General features: G+C 28.4%; 1 protein-coding gene across 2 annotated transcripts in view; it reads left to right on the top strand.

Moving 5' to 3' along the window:
- The window catches only part of LOC123295733 (ATP-binding cassette sub-family G member 4), a 39,617-nt gene extending 27,317 nt beyond the window's left edge, over window positions 1-12,300 (top strand). Inside the window, exons 3-8 of one of the 2 annotated variants that reach the window (XM_044877176.1) lie at window positions 8,646-8,835; window positions 9,535-10,199; window positions 10,453-10,472; window positions 10,865-11,034; window positions 11,114-11,383; window positions 11,761-12,300. In XM_044877176.1, coding sequence (XP_044733111.1) covers window positions 8,646-8,835; window positions 9,535-10,199; window positions 10,453-10,472; window positions 10,865-11,034; window positions 11,114-11,383; window positions 11,761-12,261 — 1,816 coding nt within the window. In that variant the 3' untranslated portion in view covers window positions 12,262-12,300. The remainder of the gene's footprint in view (window positions 1-8,645; window positions 8,836-9,534; window positions 10,200-10,452; window positions 10,473-10,864; window positions 11,035-11,113; window positions 11,384-11,760) is intronic. The other variant, XM_044877175.1, reaches the window with a different exon arrangement.
- Window positions 12,301-25,425: the final 13,125 nt, after the last annotated feature.

Below are 25,425 nucleotides of genomic sequence, written 5' to 3'. Positions count from 1 at the left end.
AATTATATTAATCAATAACCTTTTTGTTATTAGATCAAGTATCAAGACCTTTATTAATAGCAATCAAATTTGTAACATAAAATTAAACAAGATTTAATTTTAAATAATTATATATAAATATGCTTCTTAAACATAATTTTGTAAAGCGTTTTTCCTGTTGAAAAAAATAAAAGTGTATATTCTACCTTCACGGTTGGCTACCACTGAATTGATTTTTCTAAATAAATGTACGCAAAACAAAAAGTCAGTAATGAATTCTATATTCTATTCTATATGAGTATGGTTAGGTTAGGTTAGAGTGGCTGTCCTGGGGCGGAACACACTTAGACAATAGGGTCCGTTGTGATACCGAAAGGGTTGGCCCATTCCCGGCCACTACTCCATGAACCATTTGTAGCTGTTTAAGAACAGCAGGAGAGCTTTGACGTCGACGGACTCCAAGTCGGACAGGTCGTCAAAGAGAGGCTGGCTCAATCCGTCTCAGTCCATTTCCTCATGACAAGAGCTGGGCAGTGACAGAGAAGATGAAACATTGTCCCCTCCTCCTCACCACTGTCACAGTTCCTGCAGTAGTCGTGATAAACTGTCAGGCCCAGGCGTTTAGCATGCCTGCCACCCAACCAGTGTCCTGTAATAAATAGCCGCAACAACTTTGCGAACAGAGTCCCTTGGAAGTGATATAAGATCTTCGGAACGCCTGCGATTGTACTCAGACCATATCTGTCTTGTAGTACCACAAGTACGTTCCTCCCTCCATCTAAGATTGGCCTTTTGAGGAAGGAGTATACCTTTAAACAAAACTTTGAGCCTTTACATTAAGCATTGTTGTTGTCATACTCATACACATCCTTAAGCACCACGACTTTTTTTTCTCTGTTTTCTGTATTTAAAACGTCAGTCAGTCGTCAATTAAGTATTGCATTTCAGTGTCAACAACTTTATATACTTGTTGAAAGAAACTAAATAATATAATCTTGAATGAATGTTTTAAAGTTATTAATTAAAGTCACATTTTTTATTTTCAACGTGATTATTTTATTATTTATTTTTTACACTGCGTGCATACAAAGATGTGACTTCTGTATACTTTTTTTTTTCTACATTGTTTTGTTTTGTGTTAGTTTTTCAAGAAAAACATATTTGATAAAGATTTGTGAATACAACTTATATAAAATTATATTTGTACAGGGTGTTCCGTTTTTATGGTAAAAGCTAAATTATGAGCGAGTAATATGGGTTGTATTTTATTTTCAAAAAATGAGGGTCCCGCACCAAAAATAAAATCCATGATCTTGTGAACTAAGGAAGGGGGGGGGTTAAGTGAGGACATGAGAAGTGAAGAATATAATGCGGTAGTCTTTGCTTTTTAAGTTAATATTGCCCAGCGAAGCGGGTGAGTAACTGCTATGATAGGTACTATGATTAAATTATATTCTATTTGTTCGAGGAACGATTTTGATGACGTACGATGAATTTTAAGGTGGTGGTATTAATGAAATACCGTAAAAATGTAGTCTTTATTCTCGAAATATATATATATATTTACAATTAAACGTGTTCATTTGGTAAAATATTCAAAAATCTAAAAATAAAATATAATTTTTATAATTTGAGCACATGCTAAAATTTTCTAAGAAATATTAAAACTATAGGAGAAGAATAGCACATAAAACTCATGGAATATAATAACAAAATATCCACTTATTTACATATTTTATAAATAACATGTGTAATCTTAATATGAATTGACCTTTTTGAACAAGTAAAATTTTCCTTATCAATTTAGTCATCTAAATATTCTTAGTTCACGCATTACGTCATTACATGTGCGTGACTTCCTGATGAACATTAAGAAAATTTTCCAAAAGTATGGAGAAAATATAATAATTATATTTTAATATATCCCTAGACACAAATTGTATTTCGAAGACACTTTTCTTCTTTTTACTCAAGATTTTACTGAAATATAGTCAAACCTGGTTAAGCGAGAGTTCAAGGGAGCACAATCTCATTCTAGCTTATAGAGGTTTCTCACTAACCCGAGTTTCTCGCTAATGCAGGTACACGGGTAGCGTTTCTGTCTTATAGAGGTACGCAGCAATAACAAATCACAGCAAGTATGCATGTATTTTTATTGTATAGCTATAGTTTCTCCTAAATAATATAAATAAATAAAGCTCGTCTGTTGCTTATAGAGGTATAGATAAGTAGCAGTCTCACTTACGGAGGTCCATGAGAGAAAAACGACTCTTTCTTATGAAGGCTTCTGTTTCTCGCTAATAGAGGTTTTGGTAGCTTAAAATGACGAGTCCTGGCTATTACTCTTTTAAAACATAACACTTAAATTATCAATTTGTCCAGTTTTTACATTCCATAGCACATAAGTTACAAAATTAAAAAATAAACTTTTTGTAACTATTGTGCTATGGAATGTAAAAATATTTCAATAAACTTGTAATAGTTTTGAGTAAAGACCAAAAATAATGAATAAGTTAAAAATGCGGATGTCTTTATCTTAAATGCGACACACTGTAATAGTGATAAAAAAATTTACCTAAATTACTTAACTTCAAATTACCACTATATGCCAATTTTACCTTAATTTTTACGAACATTACTTAATTGTTTAAAAAAAATAATTGAAAAAAATTTATACTAATATTATACTTTTCCTGGCATTGTTGTGGAAAATTGATTCAAACATGCAATATGTGTATTTATAAACAATAGAAAATATCATTATTACATTTTATGTTTGATTATTATAAACAAAAAAAAACTTTTTTTTATAAATTATGACCTTAAAAAAGTTTGTTAACAAAAGATATTTCAATGATTTTGGAATTTATCTTGTTACGCTATCACATGGAATAAGTATTATAAAAATAATTTTTTTAAGAACGTTCCCAAAATAATAGGTACAGATAGATGATATTTTCCACATTTCCGATCATCAATTCTCTTCTCTTTCATATCCAGTGGTATACTTAGCCTAATTTAATCCTTAGAGAGTTATAGATCAATAAAATGTCAATTTTAGCATTTTAAAGGTATAATAATACCAATTCCTAATAAGGTGTGTTTAACACATTTAGCTTTTTTTTAAAATTTATTTGTATAGATATTAGCAAGGTTATTCTAACATAGAACTATTATATCATTTATAACTATTTTTGCAATTAAATTTTTTTTTTCTTAACCTCTGTATACAAATTTTAGTGGGAAGCGGGACTGGCATAATGCGTTTTTAACGAATTTTACAAATTGGCAGTTAGCTTCAGTCTCAACTTATAGAGTACCGACAAATAGGTTTGCCTCTTTTTAAAACCTTGATATGCTCAAAAAACTTCCCTTATCCACACATCCTGATATTCCATACTTTTGAAATTTATCAATGTATGTATATACCATGTGTGTTTGTACTATCTAGGCATATACATATCTGTAGTATGACAGAATACATCCGTTTAATACTGCATCTAAGCGATAGGTATTATATACATGTATTGAACATAAGTTGGAAGACGCTTGGAGAGTGAGAGTTTTGTAGTCAATTAATAATATTTGTATGCAACAAAACTCCCACTCTCTGCATGCATACAACAGAAGATCTATCGTATCGTATCTGTAGTCTTACAACACATGTATATAATACCTCTCACTTAGATGCATTGCTAAACGGATGTATTCTGTCATACTACAGATATGTATATGCCTAGATGGTACAAACACACATGGTATAAAGACTCATTTCTCCACGAACACCTTATAACAGCAACTCTTGGCTGTAAGGGTAGATAGCTCTTCGCGCGTTTTTGATTATCAGAGAATTAGGTCAAAGTGAATGAAATTTGATTGACAAAAATGTGTATTGAGATATACCCGTCATTGTCTACCACTTTATATTTCCTATAAATATTTTGGGCGGCGTTCAGTGTGTCAGGAGATAATTGGAGAAAGTTTTTGAATTTGGAGAAATAATTTGGAATGTTTTAGAATTCAAAAATACTAGAGAATGCACAAATTTATTATATGTATATAGAAGTAAAATTAATTCCACCTCTTTAGTTAAAAATTAAAACCAGGAAATTTTCCATGCTACTTTTCTACTAATTAATCATTAATTATGCTAATATTTTAATACATCGACTGTAACATTTACGTTATGTAACTCATTTGAAAAATTAATTATTTTTGTTTAATTGGATTTGACCACTGCAGATTATTATTGCTTACTTGTTAATATTTTATTCGACTAATATTTAAAAACGCCATTTATTTGCCGAGTACTTTGTGCTATCAAAAAATTTCTTTGAATAAATTGCTTTATATTAATAAGCTAAAGTAAAATGTGATCAAAAATTTAAAATTTGAATGAATTATTTCAAATATTTTTAAGATAACGTATCATCAGCTTCGCACATGCGGAAATCCTCTTATTAGAGCATAAGGTCATGAGATAAATTTTGGTACAAAGGAAGTACTATATTACAAAAATAACAGAGCAATGAAATTTTGGCGGATAATTACTGATACAACATATCCACATTTTTATGTTTATTCCTACACAACTAAAAATAAAGCTAATCACGTTCAAATAGCTTTAAACTAGCCTTCAGATTAAAAAAAACGAGAGGTCTCGTAGGACACTACGTAAGAACTATATTCCTTTCGTTATCAATACATAGTATAAAACAAAGTCGCTTTCTCTGTCCCTATGTCCCTTTGTATGCTTAAATCTTTGAAACTACGCAACGGATTTTGATGCGGTTTTTTAATAGATAGAGTGATTCAAGAGGAAGGTTTTTATGTATAATACATCCATATTATAGTAGAGTAAGGGGTTGAAATAGGGGTTGAAAGGGATATGCTTCAAAAACTAAAAAAGTTGTGCATCGATTAAGCTCAAATATTGACACGATATACAACCAGCTTCAAAGAGTTCTATTGTTTTTATCGACTTTTAACCTTCGGAGGGTAGAAAGGTGTAGCGAGAAAGTGGGAAGGAATTATCGAATATTTACAAATATACCTAAGTGGAGTATCAAATAAAAGAGCATGACGTGTACATTAAAAAACTGTTATCCCACGCAAGGAAATGTGGAGGGAGGGGTGCAAGTGGGGATGTTGCCCAGCAAAGCGGGTAGTTCACAGCTAGTAAATTATATATATTATTGAATAAAAAGCACAGTGAAGGATTATAAAAATATAAAGAAATCAATTTTGTGATCATGTTTTTAAAATTTTATATAAAATGCCATCTACGAACAATTATCAGAAGTTACCAAAGATAAGAATCAATTAATTGTACAGCTTTTGCTATGATTACATAGGTGTAGTTTTTTTGTTACTATATTAACCAATACGAAATAATTTCTCGTCTTTAAATTATATCAAAGTTTATCGTAGATACAAATCAATTTATGGTACTCATTTAAAAATTAACAAATAATTATCTAATATTGCGTTTTTTTTTAATATTAAGTGAGCATATTTCCTTTGATGATTTTATAATAAATATCCGTTAGAAAATATATATTATTGTAATTAATTGCAATACATTCATATAATTATGTAATGTAAAAAAATTCGTTAATTTTAATTAAATAATATATACAAGTATAAGTATATTATTTACTTAGATCTTGAATACAATAAATAATATTATGAAAAATTAATAAATGAAATTAGAAATTCAATGTAAAAATGAAAACATGCAGTTGTAGTAAATATGTCATGGTTTAGTTATAACATCTTGTCATTTTATTGTTCAAATATGTTACAATTGGAGCATAAACACATAATAGATAATATTTTTTAGATCAGGCGCTAACTGATCGTTTGTATGCAAAATAGTTGATTCACCTGAAAAGTTACTGTTTTAATAAAAAAATTTACAAAATAAAACAATTTCGAATGAAATTTAGCCCTATTTAATTTAATTTACTCCTATTTCCAGTGAATAGAATTTAACAAAGAGAATTTTATATATTTTAAAGCTCAAAGGAACTCAGTCAAGGAACGTAAAAAATAAAAAGAGGGCACATTTCTGTTCTTATCGTACAATTATTTTATCTAAAGCTTTAGTTCTAAATGAACCCGATTCACTTGCACGAGTATCTTAACATTTAATGGTACGCTTTGATATAGAGCTTTTATAACCAGAATGATTTTATCGACAAGAGAAAGGGAATCTACATGCTCAGTTAGATACCATTCTGGTTTTGATTGAGGTCTAAGATATTGGGGTCTAGGCAATGATTCATACTCTGCAACATTCTAAGCGCTTATTATTTTTGAATATTTTAAAAAGTAAGTCGAAAAATTTTACATCCTCTAATGAAATGATGAAGCTATATATCTCCCATATGCCACTCCCTCAATTTATAAATCCCTCCCACAATAAATGATATAAAATTTAAAAAAAATTAAAATTAGAAATTCAATTATGAATCAATTAGAAGTTTGAGCTATCGAATATATTGCATACTCTCTCCTATTTTTGCGGATATATTTTGCAATACGTCCAGCCGTTACCTCTTATACTAATTGTTAAACTGCACACATGCATAAATAAACTATTTTAACACAATTGTGTTAAAAAATCATATTTAAATCTGTATAAAATGAAATAATTGTGATTAGAATTTAATCAAAATAAAAAAAATAATAATTTTTTAGTCATTTGGAAAGAGAAGAAGCTAGAATTTGGCATATATTTAAAAGAATTGATAGAAATTAATTTTGGACATAAGTTCAAAACGTTTCCAAAAAAAATAGTGTATGAAAATATTTGAAATTTTGAGAGTGGGCACTGTTAGAAAAACACTTCAATATAGGATTTCCAATTTAAAATTGCAAATCTAAAAATTTAACACCGTATAAGGTATTAAAAATATACCTGCTTATGGAGGGTATTAATAAAAATGCATATACATGATTTAAAGAGCGATCCTAAGAAAATATAATTTTTTGGGAACGACCTTAATAAAACCAGTACACAGTACCTATTCTTGGTACTGAAATCATTCTCTAAACGCAATTTCTGTCACTTTCTACCTCTCTCACTGCGGTCAAGAATTCATTTATTGCATTTCCTATGTCTATACAGCTCTATGCTATTATCTCTATGATATCCATACATACAAGCGACAAATAATCAACTATTAAAAAAAAAAAATATTTGAATAATTTCACCATATTTAAGAATTTTATCATAAATTATAAAAACACCTTTAAAATATACTCTTGTTTCAAAAATAAATAATAAATTATATGATTAGTTACAAAGGTAAATGTCCAAAATTATTTACTATTTATTATCTAATTAGTATTATTCAATTTGTAAATAATAATTAAATATTGATTTTTGTCACGTACAACGCACATTTAAATTTATTAATTATATATTTAAATTGGTTATGCATCTTTAAGGACAAATTTTATATCAATTATATGTCTTGTTATTTATTATCACTGATTATTTATAGATTATTTATAACGGTGATATCAACAACAGACGAATTATAGGATAAAAGAACTATTAAATCTTAATTGCTCTTTGTAGTGTGTTTAAACAAATGGAAATAAACAATTGACAGAGTTAATTGTTTAAATATCCTGTACAGACATTTTTAAGTGGGACTTTGGTTAAATGAGAATACTCCATAATTGGAATTCATGCTGAGGTCCCAAACCTTTGGCACTGAATTATCTCTGTTCGATTTTATCGCCATAGTTACCTCTATAACTAAGACAGCGAGTGAATTTTATATGCATTAACGTTTGTAACTGAGAACTGAGATAATATCGTCTTGTTTGTTTACTTACTATTCTTATTCTACCTCCAAATTTCGCATTTAAGTGCTTTTAAGCCTCTATGACCTTCTGTTTTAGCTTTGCTTTACTATCATACGGATGTTTATTTGAAAAATGCCGAAATGTAGGCTCAAATCGTTATCAGCTCGTGGAAAACTGAAGTTAATAGTTCTTTATTCGTTATTTATTTAATAATCGCACCTCTATAACTGAAATCACCTGTATTCTGACCTCTATTAATAAAAACCTCTGTAAATGAGACAGATATTTATTTATACCTGGATATCTAAGACACTGGGTTAGTGGAATATCTTTATAAGTGAGATAAATTTTCAGGTCCCTTGATGTCCAGGAACCTACCAGGTTTCATTGTATTATTATTTTAAATACATATATTAGGCTAAGGCGTGTTTGAGTTATGCATTGTCTCTAAAAAACCTTATTACAGAGATCTGAACATGAACTGTTCCATTTATCACCATATAATTCTTGCAATCACTCGCTAAAATCAAAAAGTGTTAAAAAAAATTGACGCTTGTGTGACCCTAGCATCAATAATAAAAATAGATTTACATGAATTTAATACCATATTATTTAAAAAGAGTTTACGCTGTAGAGAATTCCTAACATAATAAATAAATAATTTGTTCATGAATTATTTATTTATCACTTCTAAAATGATCACATTTATTAAAAATAATTTCATCAAAATTCCTCAAATTGATTTTAAGTTCAATCAAATCCTCTAAAATTTTATAAATTAGTCTTTTTCACTTTCTTAGTAATTTTTAATTTTTCTAATTATGTTATCTTTTTTCTATTTACAGAACATCAGGAATGGAAGGATCAGTAACAATGAATGGTCATGAACGTAATATTAGTCAATTTCGTAAATTATCTGCATATATTATGCAAGACAATCAATTACATGCTAATTTAACTGTTGAAGAGGCCATGAATGTTGCTACTAACCTTAAATTGGGGAATGATATCGTTGGAACTGAACGTGATGAAGTGGTATGTATCTATTTATCTATCTATCTATCTCTATTTTTATATAATTAGCTATATAATTATAATTACATTTATGGAATTTTTGAATAATAAAATTTGTATAATGTTTTTAACTTATTATGCGAATATATTTTAATTATTATAATACATACATAAACATGAAATAAATGTTGTACACGCAAAATTATTTATAATTGCATTACGGAAAATTATGTCTGTAATCTCAGCACTGAAAATAAACCTTACAAATATTGGGTTGAAAGTCTTAATCGAGAGGGACAAATCTGCATTAAAAAACTATAATCCTTTCATAAACCTTTTCTTTATCTTGTAATATATATATATTTGTAATCCTTTTAATTTCCTTCATTTTGATATCCTACTCGATAGATTTTGTTAGTTTTTTCTTAATTAACGTATTACTATTTCGATTCAAAAATCCGCCATTTTGTTTTTTCAAACACCTATTTAAGAACACTTGGATTTTTAAGACAAATATAATGATACCTTAAATGTTGAAATCCATTGAGTCGTTTGGAAGATACGAGGGAATAAAGAAATTTATAAAAAAAATACATACATAAATATACCCTCGAAAAACATAACCACTCCTTGACAGTCGGGTAAAAATAGTCATCATCCCACTTGCAAATAAATACAGTTTAATATTCTATGGCTAACAATTTTTTATTTTTGTTTTAGATTCAAGAAATTTTAGAAACATTAGGTTTACAAGAACATCGACGAACAATGACTGGAAACTTATCTGGTGGACAAAAGAAACGTTTATCAATTGCTTTAGAATTGGTAAACAATCCACCAATTATGTTCTTCGATGAACCAACCAGTGGTTTAGACAGTTCGTCATGTTTCCAATGTATATCATTGTTAAAGACATTAGCACGTGGTGGTCGAACAATTATCTGTACAATCCATCAACCGTCAGCTCGTCTATTTGAAATGTTTGACCATTTGTATACATTAGCTGAAGGACAATGTGTCTATCAAGGATCCACTCAACAATTAGTACCATTTTTAAGTACATTAGAATTAAAATGTCCATCATACCATAATCCAGCCTCATTTATTATTGAAGTGGCTTGTGGAGAGTATGGTAATCATAACAGTAAATTAGTAAATGCTATTAAAAATGGTAAAAATGATATACGAACTGGTACGTTACCAGCACTCAAAGATAGTAATGAAGAATTAAATAATGCAAACAAAATTAACAACGTTAATGAAAATGATGAACAAAATATGGATAAATTTAGCAGTAGCAATGCGAATGATGCAGTTGCAAATGTTAAAAATAATTCTATTATTCAAGCCGCTATGAATGATATAGCTAAAAGCTCAAACAGTAAGTTCTAATTTATTATTAAAAACTTTTTCGGGAACTAATGTTTTGACCAACTAGTACATTGATTCACAAACTTTTTTGTTTCTTGGACAATCATATTTTTCGGTTTTGTATGAACTCCCTGATTATCCAATATTACATTTTTAATATTCATAGACTACAAAATATGTGTTTTGACTCATTTCAAAATGGGATCGACTATCGTGGACATCTCAAAGACTCCCAATTCTTTTTTCGCTCATATGGAGCCCTTGAAGGTCATCGTGGATCACTGAAGGTGCATATGGACTACTTTGGGAATCACTGAACTAGGATAATGATCAAGTATATATTTTTGCTATGAATTATCAGCTTCGATTGCAAAATAAATAGGAATAGTGATTGAAACGTAAAAGAAATTTTTAACTGATTTTAAATCCAATTATCTATGGCTTTAATTTTAAGATTGTTAGACTCAGCTAATATTTTCGTTGAATGAAAAGGCAAAAGAACCAAAGTTTTTCCAAGCATTAAACTGTTAATATATCGAAAACGATTAACTTTACGAAAAAATCACAAGAGAGCATTTTACGTGAAATAACCAAAAAATTTAGAGTAAATTGACTTCAAAAAGTTGACATTTGACTGTTTCTGTAAGACTTATTTGTTAAAAAATTACTTTCTTCGTAGAACAACAAGATGTGGTTATCCCAATGGAAGCAATTAAAGGACCTGATAATGTAACAACAGCTTTATTGGATGATACGATTGCTGTAAATCCAAGAAGATACGCCACATCAGAATTTAAACAATTTTGGATTATATTAAAAAGACAATTACTTTTCAGCAGACGAGATTGGGTAATTCAATTTTTTATAATCATATTTAATGAATTCAATTAATATTTATGTTTATAATAATTTAATTTTTTTGTTACAGACACTTATGTATCTTCGATTATTTGCTCATATTTTAGTTGGTTTTCTAATTGGTGCTTTATACTTTAATATTGGAAATGATGGTGCCAAAGTTCTTAGTAATTTAGGTTTTCTATTCTTTAACATGTTATTCTTGATGTACACATCTATGACAATTACAATTTTGTCTTTCCCATTGGAATTGCCAGTTTTACTTAAGGAAAATTTCAACAGATGGTACTCGCTTCGTTCTTATTATTTAGCTATAACTGTATCGGATATTCCATTCCAGGTAAATCGTATTTTTTTTAAATAAATCCAAAATCTAGTCTGAAAAAAGTTTTTTTGGTCACGATTGTGACGTAATATATATCAATTTAAAAATCTGTTTGTATTTTTATGAAAACAGGTTTATGCTTCTAGTTAGAGATGGAAATTAATATAACCTCAGATTATCCCGTTAGAGATCAAAAAATTACTTAGATACTTATCTAACACAACATTTTTTAGTCAAGAACAGGAATGACTTCATATTTTGGCTACACTTTCCTCCTTATTATATGCATTAAAGCATTTTCTTCATAACAACCTTAAGGACTTTTTTCGGGCTAATATCAGTGCATATAGAACTAAAATAAGTATAATAATAAATATTTTTGTTGTTTTCAGGCTGTATTTTGTGTGATTTACGTATCAATTGTATATTTCATGACAGCACAACCACCAGAATTATTCCGTTACTCAATGTTCTTGGGTGCATGTTTATTAATATCATTTGTTGCACAAAGTGTTGGTCTCGTCGTTGGTGCTGCAATGAATGTACAAAATGGTGTATTCTTAGCACCAGTTATGTCTGTACCATTCTTATTATTCTCTGGTTTCTTCGTATCATTCGATGCCATTCCAGTATATCTAAGATGGATCACATACTTGTCATATATTCGTTATGGTTTCGAAGGAACAGCACTTGCCACATACAGCTACGATCGTGATAACTTAAAATGTCATCAAATTTATTGTCATTTTAAGAATCCAGAAAATACATTAGAAGAATTAGATATGTTAGATTCTGATTTTAGATTAGATATTGTTGCACTCATTGTTATATTCATTATTTTAAGAATTGCTGCATTCCTATTTTTAAGATGGAAATTGAAATCAGCACGATAAATATTTATTTTTAAACATTTTTTTTAATATTAAATGTTTTTTTTTTTTTTAGTTTATTATGATTGCTACACAGATTCCCTTTTATATATAAACAAAATTATTCATTAGGTTAAGGGGGACTTTTTATTTGTTTAAAGAAAATCGATTAGAAAACCCAGGTTATATTATATATAAATATACTTATATAATTATATCGTATAATCCTTTTTAGGTTTCATATTGTACAAACAATTTTGAAAACTGAATTTGTAGTTTTCAAATTATTGACTGAATACTTTAAAAAAAAAAAAACAATATATCAGCGTACATATATTAAAAATGAAATAAATTTCGTTGATGGTATTTGACAATAGATCAAAAGCCGACTCTAAAAAACCCTTCCTGATAACACTAAACTTTATTTTATTAAATTTTCATTTTATAAGCCCTGAAAAGGCCCTTCTACAGTCCTCAAAAAACTCTTTTTCGATCAAAATGATCCATTTCTAGGTGATTAAACATTTTAAGTACACTAAAAGATGTGACGAAAAATTAGCTAATAAAGGAAAATAAAATAACCCGCTCATTTTTTTGCTAAAACTTGGTGGAATGTGTTTCTTAGAGTAGACAGATGTCCAATATGTGCGTACATTACATTTGGTTTGATCAGGATATTTAATATGACACAAAATTTCCTTCTACTTTTTTTAACTTATCTCTATTATCTTTAACTTCTGATAACTCACTTTCATAACTCATTTTTCAAATAAAAATACAAATTGATTAATTATAAAAATATTTTTGCAAATTCTCAAAATGCATGGTAAGCTGAATCGATTGAAAAAGTTTTAGTTTCCTAGGCGACCAAGGTGGAAAATGGTCGATTTTTCGTGCCTTTTTCTTTTTATACTTATTTTGGTTTTGCCTTTCAACCCGCAAACAGGTCAGAACGATAATGTGCGATAAGGAATATAGTTCCAAAAATAAAGCAAGAAGTGAGCGGTTTATTTCGTTTTCCTTAATCTGTTTTCCTAATTTTTCCTTAATAAATACAATAAAAACTGAGGGTTATCAGGAAGGATCTATTACGATCAGCTCTCTGTCAGGTTTGTCAAGGTAACAGTGCATAGACATTTCATCTTCCAAAAAAAATTTTATGTATGTAAGCTGGCAGTAAAAAAAATATTCATTAAAATGGTGCCTTGCTTTCCATAATATTTAAATAAAAAATTATCCAGTCCAATTAAAAAGCCTCTAATATGAGATTAAATAAACGTACCAAATAGAAGAAATGTTATAGATCAATATTTCTAAAAATTATTACGGGGCCAGTTACTCCAATAACAATAAACCATTTTCTTTTTTAAAATCAAATGAGGATGTTTATAATCAGAAATGTAGATACAAACAAAAATTTAAATAGAAATTTTTCTCTATTTAAGATATAGGCTGTGAATGTGTTATGTTGAGAGAGTAAAAAATTGTTCATTGCAAGATGTGTTTAAAATATTTAGGCACGCATATTTATATACTCATGCGCCCAATTTTTAAATTGTTTTGTACTTTTTTTTTTAAATGTGTATATAATGTGAATTCGCTAGAATTTTCTAGAATTTTGAACAATTTCAAATAATTATTACCGTTACAAAATACTCTCTAAAATTGTCTAAAATTGAACTAATTCTTGATTGACAGCATATTTTATTCCATATGTTGGGAATGAAATGTAGGCTGTTCCTTCTATAATTGTCGCATTTCAAGATCACAAGGATTTAGAGGATAAAATTCTATTATTATTCCATTTTTTATCGGAAATTTTCGAATGTTGTTTTTTTTTTTGGAAAATTGGACATTGTAGAATTGTATCGTCTGAATCTTGGTGCTCTACAAATGCGATTGTTAGGAGGAGGAAATCCTATATACCTTTTTATTTAGTTAAATTATTATTTTGATAGCAGCAATTTTAATTTAAGGTTTATTTTATTCTTGCCACATTTGATATATCTCTTATCTACTTTCTTTCAAAAAAAAGGTAAAATATTATATTCTCGTGTTATAAATTTTTCTTTCTGATGATATCTAAGTGTTTTGTTTTTTTTTTATAATAAATGTTTTTCCATTGGAACCAATCACTTTTTTATAATTAATTAGTAAATAATGGGAGACATTTTATAGGCATGTATGTAATATTTGTTATTTTTATGCTTGGTAATATATATACATATATATATACTTTACAACGAGATTTTATTAAAAAAAAAAAGAAGAAGATTTTTGTATTTTTCTATGTAATTAGCGTATAAAATGATAATTAATTAAAATATGTATGCTATTATAATATTTGTGAATAAATTATATTGAAATATTTAAATATAAGTTATTATTGAATTATTATTGTTTTTATTTTATTTTTTTATCCAAAAAGACTACGGTTTCTAATAGAATGAAACTTTTAGAATATATAATATACTAGCAGATATCAGCCCGCTTTGCTGGGGCAATTTCTCCTTTTTAAAACAAAGAGTATCACGCTATAGCCCTCACTTATCAAATCCTTCCTTTTGGTCACAATTTTATGAATTTTAATTTTTCGGTGGAGAACTCTATCTTTTTTGAAAATGAAGTGATACTCGTTGACATTGTACTTCCTATAGGTCCAATCATTAAATTAACCTGATTTTTATACTTTTTGGATCAAAATTACCCCATCCACCAAGTTTCATCAAATTCCAAAACAAAATTTTGTTTTGCGTTTTTCTCGATTTTTTCAAAGGGTTAGTTAAAGGGTAAGGATTTTTTCCCTTAAAAAAATTGCAAGAAATCGAAAAATTTTATTCATCTCCAATTTCGATAAAACTCAGTATATAAGGTAATTTTGACCCAAAAAGTACAAAAATCGGGTGCATTTGTTGACCCTTAAAAAAATTGCAAAAAGTCGGACAATTTTTGGAATTTGTTGACTGGTCCAATAGTTTTTGAGTTACGGACTAAAATCGCTCCAAATATTGCGATATCACAGAAACTCTGCATCCAATCATTAAATTAACCTGATTTTTATGCTTTTTGGATCAAAATTACCCCATCCACCGAGTTTCATCAAATTCCGAAGCAAAATTTTTTTGCGGTTTTCTCGATTTTTATCAATGGGTAACCCCTTTTTTTGCGTTCCAATGCTACAATCTATTCAAAGTAGAGGGTAAGTTTCGTCTATCAAATGTTATGGTTGGCATAAACCTAGTTCCTATCTTCATTTTTTATGAAATTTTATTGATTGGTAAAACTACGTCTATCGATTGATAGCATGTCTATCGAAAAGTGTATTTCAGATAAGAAGATTTCAGGTTATCAGATCGTTACCTTTATTGACTTATATTGAATCAATACTATTCTAAGTATATGCATATATGCAACCAACTTACCTTTTATAGTTTTGTAGAAAATGGAAACCAAAGATTTTGCTATAATTTGCGCTCTCGTGGACTCTCACAGGACACAGAGATGATATTCATTAAAAAATGTTTCAAACAAGTTGTTTATTTTTTCACACTTTTTATACCATGCATATATGAAATATACATAGTATATTAAGTTTAGTCCCAAGTTTGTAACGCTTAAAAATAATGATGCTAGGAAAAAAATTTTGTCATAGGTGTTCATAGAATCACCTAATTAGTCCATTTCCGGTTGTCCGTCCGTCCGTCTGTGGTCATGATAACTCAAAAACGAAAAAAGATATCGAGCTGAAATTTTTACAGCGTACTCAGGACGTAAAAAGTGAGGTCGAGTTCGTAAATGAGCAATATAGGTCAATTGGGTCTTGGGTCCGTAGGCCCCATCTTATAAACCGTTAGAGATAGAACAAAAGTTTAAATGTAAAAAATGTTTCTTATCAAAAATTAAACAACTTTTGTTTGAAACATTTTTTCGTAAACATCACTGTTTACCCGTGAGGGCGCCAATTAGGCGGAAATTTTATAATATGTGTACAAACTATACACTAAATGTCGGTCGGTAATGCAGAAACCTATAAAGTCATTTACATATGTACTATACTTTATTGGTTATGTATGTGTCACATGTTTGTATGTGTAATGTGATAAAGAAATCAACACTGACTAATGACTATGCATGGTATTTCAACAATTAACTCAGTCAATTGTTTGTTTTCACTTGTTACATTTAAAATTATGCATTAAAAAATTTCATATAAGCAATAAGTTAGTTTTTTGAAAAAAGCTCATACTTTTTTCTGTATTAAACAGCTAAACATTTTTTACTGTCAAAATTATTGAAGGACACAATTATAATTTCCACATTCCTTTGCACAAAATTCAAACACGAGATTCTTTTCTTGGACATATGTTGTTATTAAATAAAAATCTGTCATTCTTTAAATTGTGGCGAAAAACTGATATATTTAATTTCTAATTCAATATAACTTAAAATAAATTACTCTTTTATTTAATTATAGGCATTTAATTAACAGTTAAGCATACACTTTTGTTAGTTTATTTTTTTAATGACTTTAAGTTAGTTTATACGAAATGGCGCATAATTCGCAAAACACTTTCTTTTAAATTAAAATGACTTTTTTTTACACATGAGTTTTAATATTCTGTTATCAGATTCTTAAAGCATAAGAAGCGTGGGTGATTTTTGAGAAATTTTATTTGATTATTAAGTTTTTCGAAATACATTATAACTTAAATTAAATTACTCTTTTATTTGCTTATAGGCATTTAAGTAACAGCTAAGCATACAATTTTGCTAGTTTCTTTTTTTTTCATGACTTTAGAATATTTGTGTAGAAGTTAAGAAGTTGGCAATAATAGGGTATTCCACTATGTTTGAAAAAGTACTTCAAAATGTTGATTTTGCTAATAAAAAGGACAACAAAAATTTATTTCGGAAAATTACACACGCTTTCTTGCCAAAAACTTAAATTAAATTTTAAACCTTTTTTAAACTGTCAAAAACGCGGGCATCCAATTTGATGACGTAATATAGGTATCACCATACGAAATAACACAAATAAGTTTGAGAGATATATTCATAGACATCTGATTATAATAAATATAAATACTTATTATCTATGGATATATTATACCCAGCTGTCTACACTGAACTAATTGATGGTCTATGGCTCATACCGATATGACATCACAGCAGGGCTTACCCGCGTTTTAGGTCACGTGATATACAGTTTAAAAGTTACGATTTTTAATTTTAATATTTTAAAAGAAAAATGTGCTTTTATGACTCGAAATCAGAATATTTAATTATATTTTTATATAAATTTTAACTTTTTTCAAATTTCATGATTAATTTTTGACTAACGATAATACCTTATTCAGAAATGACTTTTTACACTTTATGAATTTTAATATTTTGTCATCAGATTCTATAAGGATGGATGATGGACTTTTTTTAATCTCTGATTTTCTTCGGTGACTGCATTTTATTTAAAAGGCCCAAATATTCCTTAATATTATATTTTTTATTGAGGGAAATTAAAATTTGATTCAATCAAATGACGCTGAGGAAGAAAGGAACTTTTTTTTTTAATGCAGTTGATATTAGGTATACTTCTGGCTGAAATAATGAAATTGATTATACTTATGTTGTAATATAAAAATTTGCTGAAATATCCTCTGTCCAACGCTTTCTTATTTCGCTAAAAAGTTTTGTGATCAAGGAAATTTTTGTAATATGAATGGATTTTGAAAGATTTTGTATGCAATAGCTAAGTAAATGATGAAAAAGAAGAAATATTCATGAAATATTATTTGACAGAATATATTATCCTGTAACGATGGATATGCCTATACTGTAATGCAGCAACTGAGTCACGGTTATATGTATAAAAAATTAACCAGTTATTGAGTTGACAAAAATTGATAATATAAGCAAGTACAGATGATTATTAGTTGAATTTTGCTGTTTTAATACCCTACGTATTCGAGTTGAGGTCCGTTGATGTTCCTTAAATTATATATTTTGAGGTTCTCCACACAAAAATAACGAAGTTTTGTTCGAAAATCAAAAGTATTCGATATATTTTTACCTATGAGTTTTTTTTGAAACTCTCTATTTACGGAATGAAGTCTGTGATAGACCTACCATCGGAAATGGTACGAATAGGAGGAGGGTTTTTAAGGATCTGATTTCCTAAGAAAAATGGCTGCCACTATATCTAAAAAGTAGATACCACGATACTCACACAAAAACAGTTATTGTAGGGTCTACGAATAGCCAAGAAAGATTATCCACGCAGTTAGCTAGCAGATTTTCCTCCATTTAAGACAGTAAAATACTTTTTAGACTCCCCCCCCCCGCGATAGTTGTATTTCTATAAAAGTTAGTTGTTTCCACGATGAAAGTAGCCAAAGTTTAGAGAAAGAAAGCACTTTAATTTTGTATTTTTCAACGAGTTTTCTTTCTGGTTTGATATTAATAATAAGAAATTGAGTAATAAAAATAATTAATTTTTTATTTTCACATATCAAGGACAACCATACATTTTGGCTATATAATATTAAGATTTATAAAAAAAATAAATAAATAAATAAAAAATGATATTAAATAAACAGGTATACATTAGGCAATATAATCGTTATGTATATTACGCAAATGATAATATTCACTTATAATTTATGTACTTCTATATTATTATACAAAAAAAATAATTATATTATTCTAAGAAATGGATTTTTCTTTATCCCTTATCCTGAGAGTTCGGTCTTGTCGCCCATTTACAACTCCGAGACGAGCTACTTTTAAGGCCTTAAATGACAGTTAGTGACTTTATATCATATACGCCAAGGTATCTAACATTTTGGCTTCGGGTTTTGTTTAAGGGTCGTATTGATTGTCGAAGGATCAACTCATGGCCGTAGTCTATCTTTTCGTTTTTTCAGTCCTTGTTAAACGGAAGAAAACCTAGAGGCGGTTCAAGACCTATATCCCCAACAATACCATGTCAGAGGAGGTAGTGTAACATTAGCGTTAAATTTTTTTTGATGACGTAATTAAGTCCATAAAATCGATTTTATTGATATCACAGTCAAATTTTATTTGATCTGAATGAAATTTTTTTAAACCCACTAATTTTGGATGATACTTTTCATTTATGTTGTTAATTTTTCGGTTTCGTTCACCGTCCAATCATTGAATTAATCGAATTATATCATTAGCATTATCCTCCATAAAATTTTGTGAAGTTTGCATAATAAGTTGCAATTTTTTTCGCAGTTCTATCTAAATTGAAAGTTATTGACGTATACCTACGCAGCTAAATTAGTAAAGGAAGAACTACTTAAAAAAATACTGCAGAATTTCTTGAGGTATTCAATTATAATAAAATATAAATAATTAATACAATCGCTATTTTGTAATATTTACAAGTATTTAAATTGATTACTGACGTAAATCTGTTCCACTACATAAAGAAGATTGCTCTTAAGCATAGATTGAAATATCTTTGTGTGACGTAAATAGTGATCTTTTAGAGGTGTATCTACAACTTTTAAATTAGAAAAAAAATGGACATGATTTTATCGAAAGATATTTTTATGTTCTTAGTGTTAGGTTAAGTTAGGTTATATTGACTGTTCACGAAGGACAAACTTAGACTATAGAGCCCATTGTGATACCATATATGTGTTTTACCACCTTTCAGAGGCTGAATACACCTCCTTCATGCATATAACATGCACTACACCAGCCCATCACAACTATTAATTAAATTAATTTTGTTGCGACGGTGAGAATCGAATCCGCTACCCTAAGCATACCGCGGACAGAATTGATTACGCCTTAACCAACTGAGCTAATATGATTTCGGATATGGGTAAGCTTGAAATGATGTATTGTATGATTAAAATCCAAATTTTGATCAATTTACCCAACAATTATTGTTGTATGTGTTTACTTACTTCAACAATTACACCTCAGTTTATTGCCGATGATGAGAAGCTGAACATATCACCACAAAAAGAAATCCATAGATTAAGATTTAAGGATGTACAAGCTCGTTCTACCTTAAGGATCACATTTGAATTAGTCGATTTAAGCACTTATTAGTTGAAAATAAAATAAAAAAGTAAGACTATTTTCGCCCCAATGTGATTTCTCTGAATTGGTGGATTTTATTTTTGTTCCGGAATATTTTTCGAGTGTTTTAAATTGTGGGGCTTTGAGTTGGGGCACTCTGTATATGTCAAATGTCACTGGCTTTTGAGGCAGCATGAATAAATTATTTTTCTATGCATAAGTAATTAAGTATGAACGCCTTGAGGTGTCAATAGATTACTGTCATTATTATTATTTATTTTTGAATATTAAAATTTTGCAATTTTTTTTTATGTTAGGTTAATTTTTTCTATTTCCGTGTCTATATATAGATATTTAAGATTAATGATAACACATACAAAAAATTGACAACGATCGGAGGAGTTTGGCATTATCAATGATTAAATTTTTTAAATTTGTATACACCTGCTTAAAAAAAAAACAATAAATTATACTTGAAATTGCTAACTTGATTACCTCCAAATTTTTAAAAAACTTAAATTTTTTGTTGGTATTATCTCTAGAATCGTCCAATTCAATAACCCCTCAATAAACTAAATACTCAATAAATCGAATTGCCAATTTTTTTGATTTTTATTATTACAAGTATTTTGCAATTCGATTTTGAAGCTTTTATCGTCAACCGATTGAGCTGAAATTTTGCATGAGCGCTTTGTTTGGATGACAATGTATAATAAGTAAAGTAAAGTTGCATCCCGATTTTCCCATCGCTTCCACCATATATATACAGAAGGTTTTTAGTCTTAAATCAAAATTTTAAATATGAAATACTTTTTAGAGTACAAACTTTTATTGTACTAAATAGTAGAAAGTATATTTTCTATGAATCACTCACACATTACTATTCGTAAAAGCTTGAGGCGCTCAGTATAAATCTAAGTTGCAAGATTCCATCCAAGCAAACATAGTTACATACATTGAGGTGCTTCGAATCTTTGTTGATATTTTAAATAGAGATTTTTAGGAATTTACTTATATTTTATTAAAATATTTTTTTCTTTTTTTCATACTATAAATTCGGACATAAGTAAAAAAAATTTTCTGTTCGACTTTCGGTTTACGCACAAAATAGGTTTCGCTAAAATCCCAAAATTCGTTTCAAATCATGTTCATTTTTGAAAGTTTTAGGGGAAGTTAAAATTATTTGTGTTTGACTCAATTACAATAATTTCTATTTAACGTTTTTTGATGTAAGTTAAAATCATTATTCTTTTGAAAAACAATGAGGCAAATATTACTGTAAAATATTTTAAAAGTTGTTCTATTGTTGGAATTTTTCTTTTGTATTGTGTTTAAAACTTCTGATAAAATAAAATTATGTTATTATGAAAATAAAAGATGTAATTCTAGCTGGTTCCGTATGACCTTAACTGACCTTTCATCAATTATTATTGTGTCTATACCAAGGCATTTCAAAACATAAATACAATCAAGGATCGTTAATTTATCGGAGAATTTTGAACTGTAAGAAATTTCCGATGATTTCTGTTATATAATTAATCTGTTTGTATTTGAAAATTTTTTTTAGTTATCTATTATACAATGTATATATGAAATATATCAAGGTATATTAAGTTTAGTCCCAAGGCAAGTTTTTAACGCTTAAAAACCAACAACATTTTGGTATTCGTAAAATTTGCAAAATTCTATCTAACAGTGGCTTTTCTTTACTTACAGGACGTAAAAAAAACAAACGATTCCTTAATCAACACTGTCTCTACATGGTGTTTCAACAATTAATTCAGTCAATTGTTTTGTTTTTGTAATAAAATGTTTATTATATAGTGTTTTTAAAATGTACTGGCCGGCCTTATCTCGGAAATAATGAACTTTGGAGAAAAACCTGAAATGTAAAAGTTGTTTAATTCATTAATTCATTGTTTGTCAAAGATTGAAACCACAATAATGACCTTGAATTTGGCTTTGACTTTCAGAATATCTTAAGGACGCTCTCAAAAAATTGAGTCTATTAAAATATTTGAGACTTGGAAAATTAGTCGAAAATTAAGAGTATTGAGTATTGAATGATGCCTAAACATTTAGAGAAAATCACTTATAGAAGAAATAACACACAAATGCCTTGCATTTCTTCAATTAAAATGTATTTTATGGAAAAATGAGTACCGCTTGTTATAATTTTTTTTATAGGAAAATATTTGTCATGTTTTTAACTAATGTATATAAGTTTTCCAAATTAATCATAAATATTTTTTATACTTTTAACAATTTTCCTTCTACCACTTATGGAAATCTTGTTTAAAATGTAATCATTGACATTGAAATTTTTTAATTGCAAAATTGATTAAAACGAAAAAATAATAAATTTATTCTTATGTTCAATTTTACACTTAAATGTGTCAAAGAAAATTAAAGTGGAAGAAAAATAATGTTTCTGTAAACATTTTTTTTTTTCAAATATTAAATATAAGCGTTAATGTTGGTCCTTTTCCAAACTGAACCGATTTTGTTGGATCATCGCCTAGTTTTTAGTTGTTACGGATACGGAACCCTGAACTCGCACTTGAAATGTAGCAAAGAACACTCTCCATTAATTTACCTATCAAAGGAATCAAAATCGGTTCATCCTTTTAGGCGCTACGATGAAATAAAGTAAAGTCAAGCCAAATAAGTGTTTTTATGGATACAACGTAAATTTTACCTTCTAGTATAATTAGGCATGCAGCCATAGGCGTCGCCAGAATTATATTATTTTAGGCATGGAGCCATTTACTACAAAGGCTATTTTATGTAATTTTTTTCCATTTATATTTTTATAGATAATTTTGCATTCGTGTAAAAGGTTCAGTGCATTAGTGCATCAGTGCACAAGTGCATAAGGCAGTGTTCAAGGTTTTTGAGAAAGTTTGATAAATCACTGATAATGATAATAAAATAATAATTTTTTGTTTTTTATAAATATTTATTACCTATCAATTTATTTATCAAATTTAAATATTTTAATAAAGGTCCATGCACATAGTCTTTATCTCCTATCAAATTATCAACACCACTTGTTTAACAACGCCTTTAAATTGGTCAAAATTGAGAACGTATGCATAATTATCTCGTGGTTTAAACGGTCAAAATTTCTGAAACTTTGGAATTTAAAAGTAAGTCCTGTTAAATTCTTAAATTTAATTTCTCGTTTAATTCTGTCGAACAAAAAATAGCATTAGCATAGGAACTGCAAATGCCTTGCTGGAAATAAATTAAGTTTTACTTTTAAATTCATAAAACATACAAAAAAAAAGTATTTTCAAAAATTAGTGAGTGACAGGTGACACTTATGACTGCAACTATGGACAGCATTAAATTATTTATTTCTTAGAATTCTTTAATGTTATTTTGGACCCTAAAATGATGCTACAGTAACAAAAATGATACAGGAACTACAGTGAGTACCTTTTCATGACGATGATAAGTAATATAAAAGTTGTATGTTTGAGAGAATGACTTAACTAAAATGCAATGAATGGATTACATGTGAGCGATTCGAAAAAGGAAGGGAATAGTGTAACACTTTTTATTATAATGATATTAGTGAATACACTGTGTTACAAAAATCTTCTCTTTTTCTGACACGTTTTTTTATTTATTTTTTAAAGTGCTTAATTCCGGGACCTGGACTCCACATTCTTGAAACCAATAAGCAGTGGTGGATTTACACTAGGGGCTATCGGGGCTAGTGCCCAGGGCGGCAAATTTTCTAGGGCGGCAAAATTTGGAAAGTGAGAAAACATTTTTTATACAATATATAATTAACTAATTCTTTTAAATAAACATTTTATCTTTCAAAAAATATAATTTATGCATTATGTATCAAATTAAAACTTTGTATATTATAATATCGGAAATTTAAGTGAAAACTATTAAAATAGTTTAATTAATTTATTTCCAATAAGATATCAAAACTATTAAAATAAAATTTCAGTCATAGGGCGGCATTTTCTTCAGTGCCCCAGGGCGGCAGAATTTTAAATCCGGCCCTGCCAATAAGAGCTAGGTTAATTTTGATCACAAATTTGAAAAGTATGACCCAAATTTAGTAGGATTACATACTTGATTTATCAAAATTGTATAAAATTTGGATGTGATAGAGCAAAATTAAATTTTATGGATTCTGATGACGTCATTAAGTTAAAAAATTCGTTTTTTTTGGTATCACAGTCAAATTTGATCCGATCTGAATGGAATTTTTTTTGAAACCCACTAATTTTGGGTCATTCTTTTCAGCTGTGATGTCAGTTTTTCGCTAGTTATCACTTATGTGCTGAATCCCGGAACCAGGATTCCACGTTGTGGAAACCTATTAGAGCTAGGTTAATTTTGATCACAAATTTGAAAAGTATGACCTAAATTTAGTAGGATTACATACTTGGTTTATCAAAATTGGATAAAATTTGGATGTGATAGAGCAAAATTAAATTTTTTGGATTTTGATGACGTCTTAAAGTTAAAAAATTCGATTTTTTTGACAATACAGGGAAATTTGATCCGATCTGATTGGAGTTTTTTTTGAATCCCACTAATTTTGGGGCATTCTTTTCAGCTGTGACATCAATTTTTCATTCTTGAACCTATTAGAGCTAGCACTCATTTGCTTGGGAACGTCGTTAAACAATTTTTTCTGTTTAAAGGGATATTGTTAAACAAATAAAGTTGTAAATTTGATAGGATTCAAGACTATATGCGTGGGACCATTATTTGTAATATTTAAATTAGATAAATAAATAAATTAATAGGTAATTAAATAAATATTTATTAAAAACAAAAAATTTTTTATTATTATTACATGTATTATCAGTGATTTATCAAACTTTCTCAAAATCCTTGAACAGTGCACTGATGCAATATTTGTCATCAATAAAAATAAAAGATTTATATGTATAAAATTATTTTTTACAAGTTTCTATGAGTTAAGGTCGCTCGAACTTTAAACAAAATCTAAAACGCAATGTCTAGTTAATTTCCTTTGTTTTGAAGTTAAATAAAAATATTTTGCAGTCGAAAAAGTTTCAATCGTTCTTTTTGTTTTCAATGGGTTTAACCTGATTAATAAATAAATAAATATTTTTGTAGGTATTTTAATTTAAC

This window comes from Chrysoperla carnea, chromosome 3, assembly GCF_905475395.1.
Source record: "Chrysoperla carnea chromosome 3, inChrCarn1.1, whole genome shotgun sequence".
Lineage (NCBI taxonomy): Eukaryota > Metazoa > Arthropoda > Insecta > Neuroptera > Chrysopidae > Chrysoperla > Chrysoperla carnea.
This window is presented reverse-complemented; position numbering and strand designations above follow the sequence as displayed.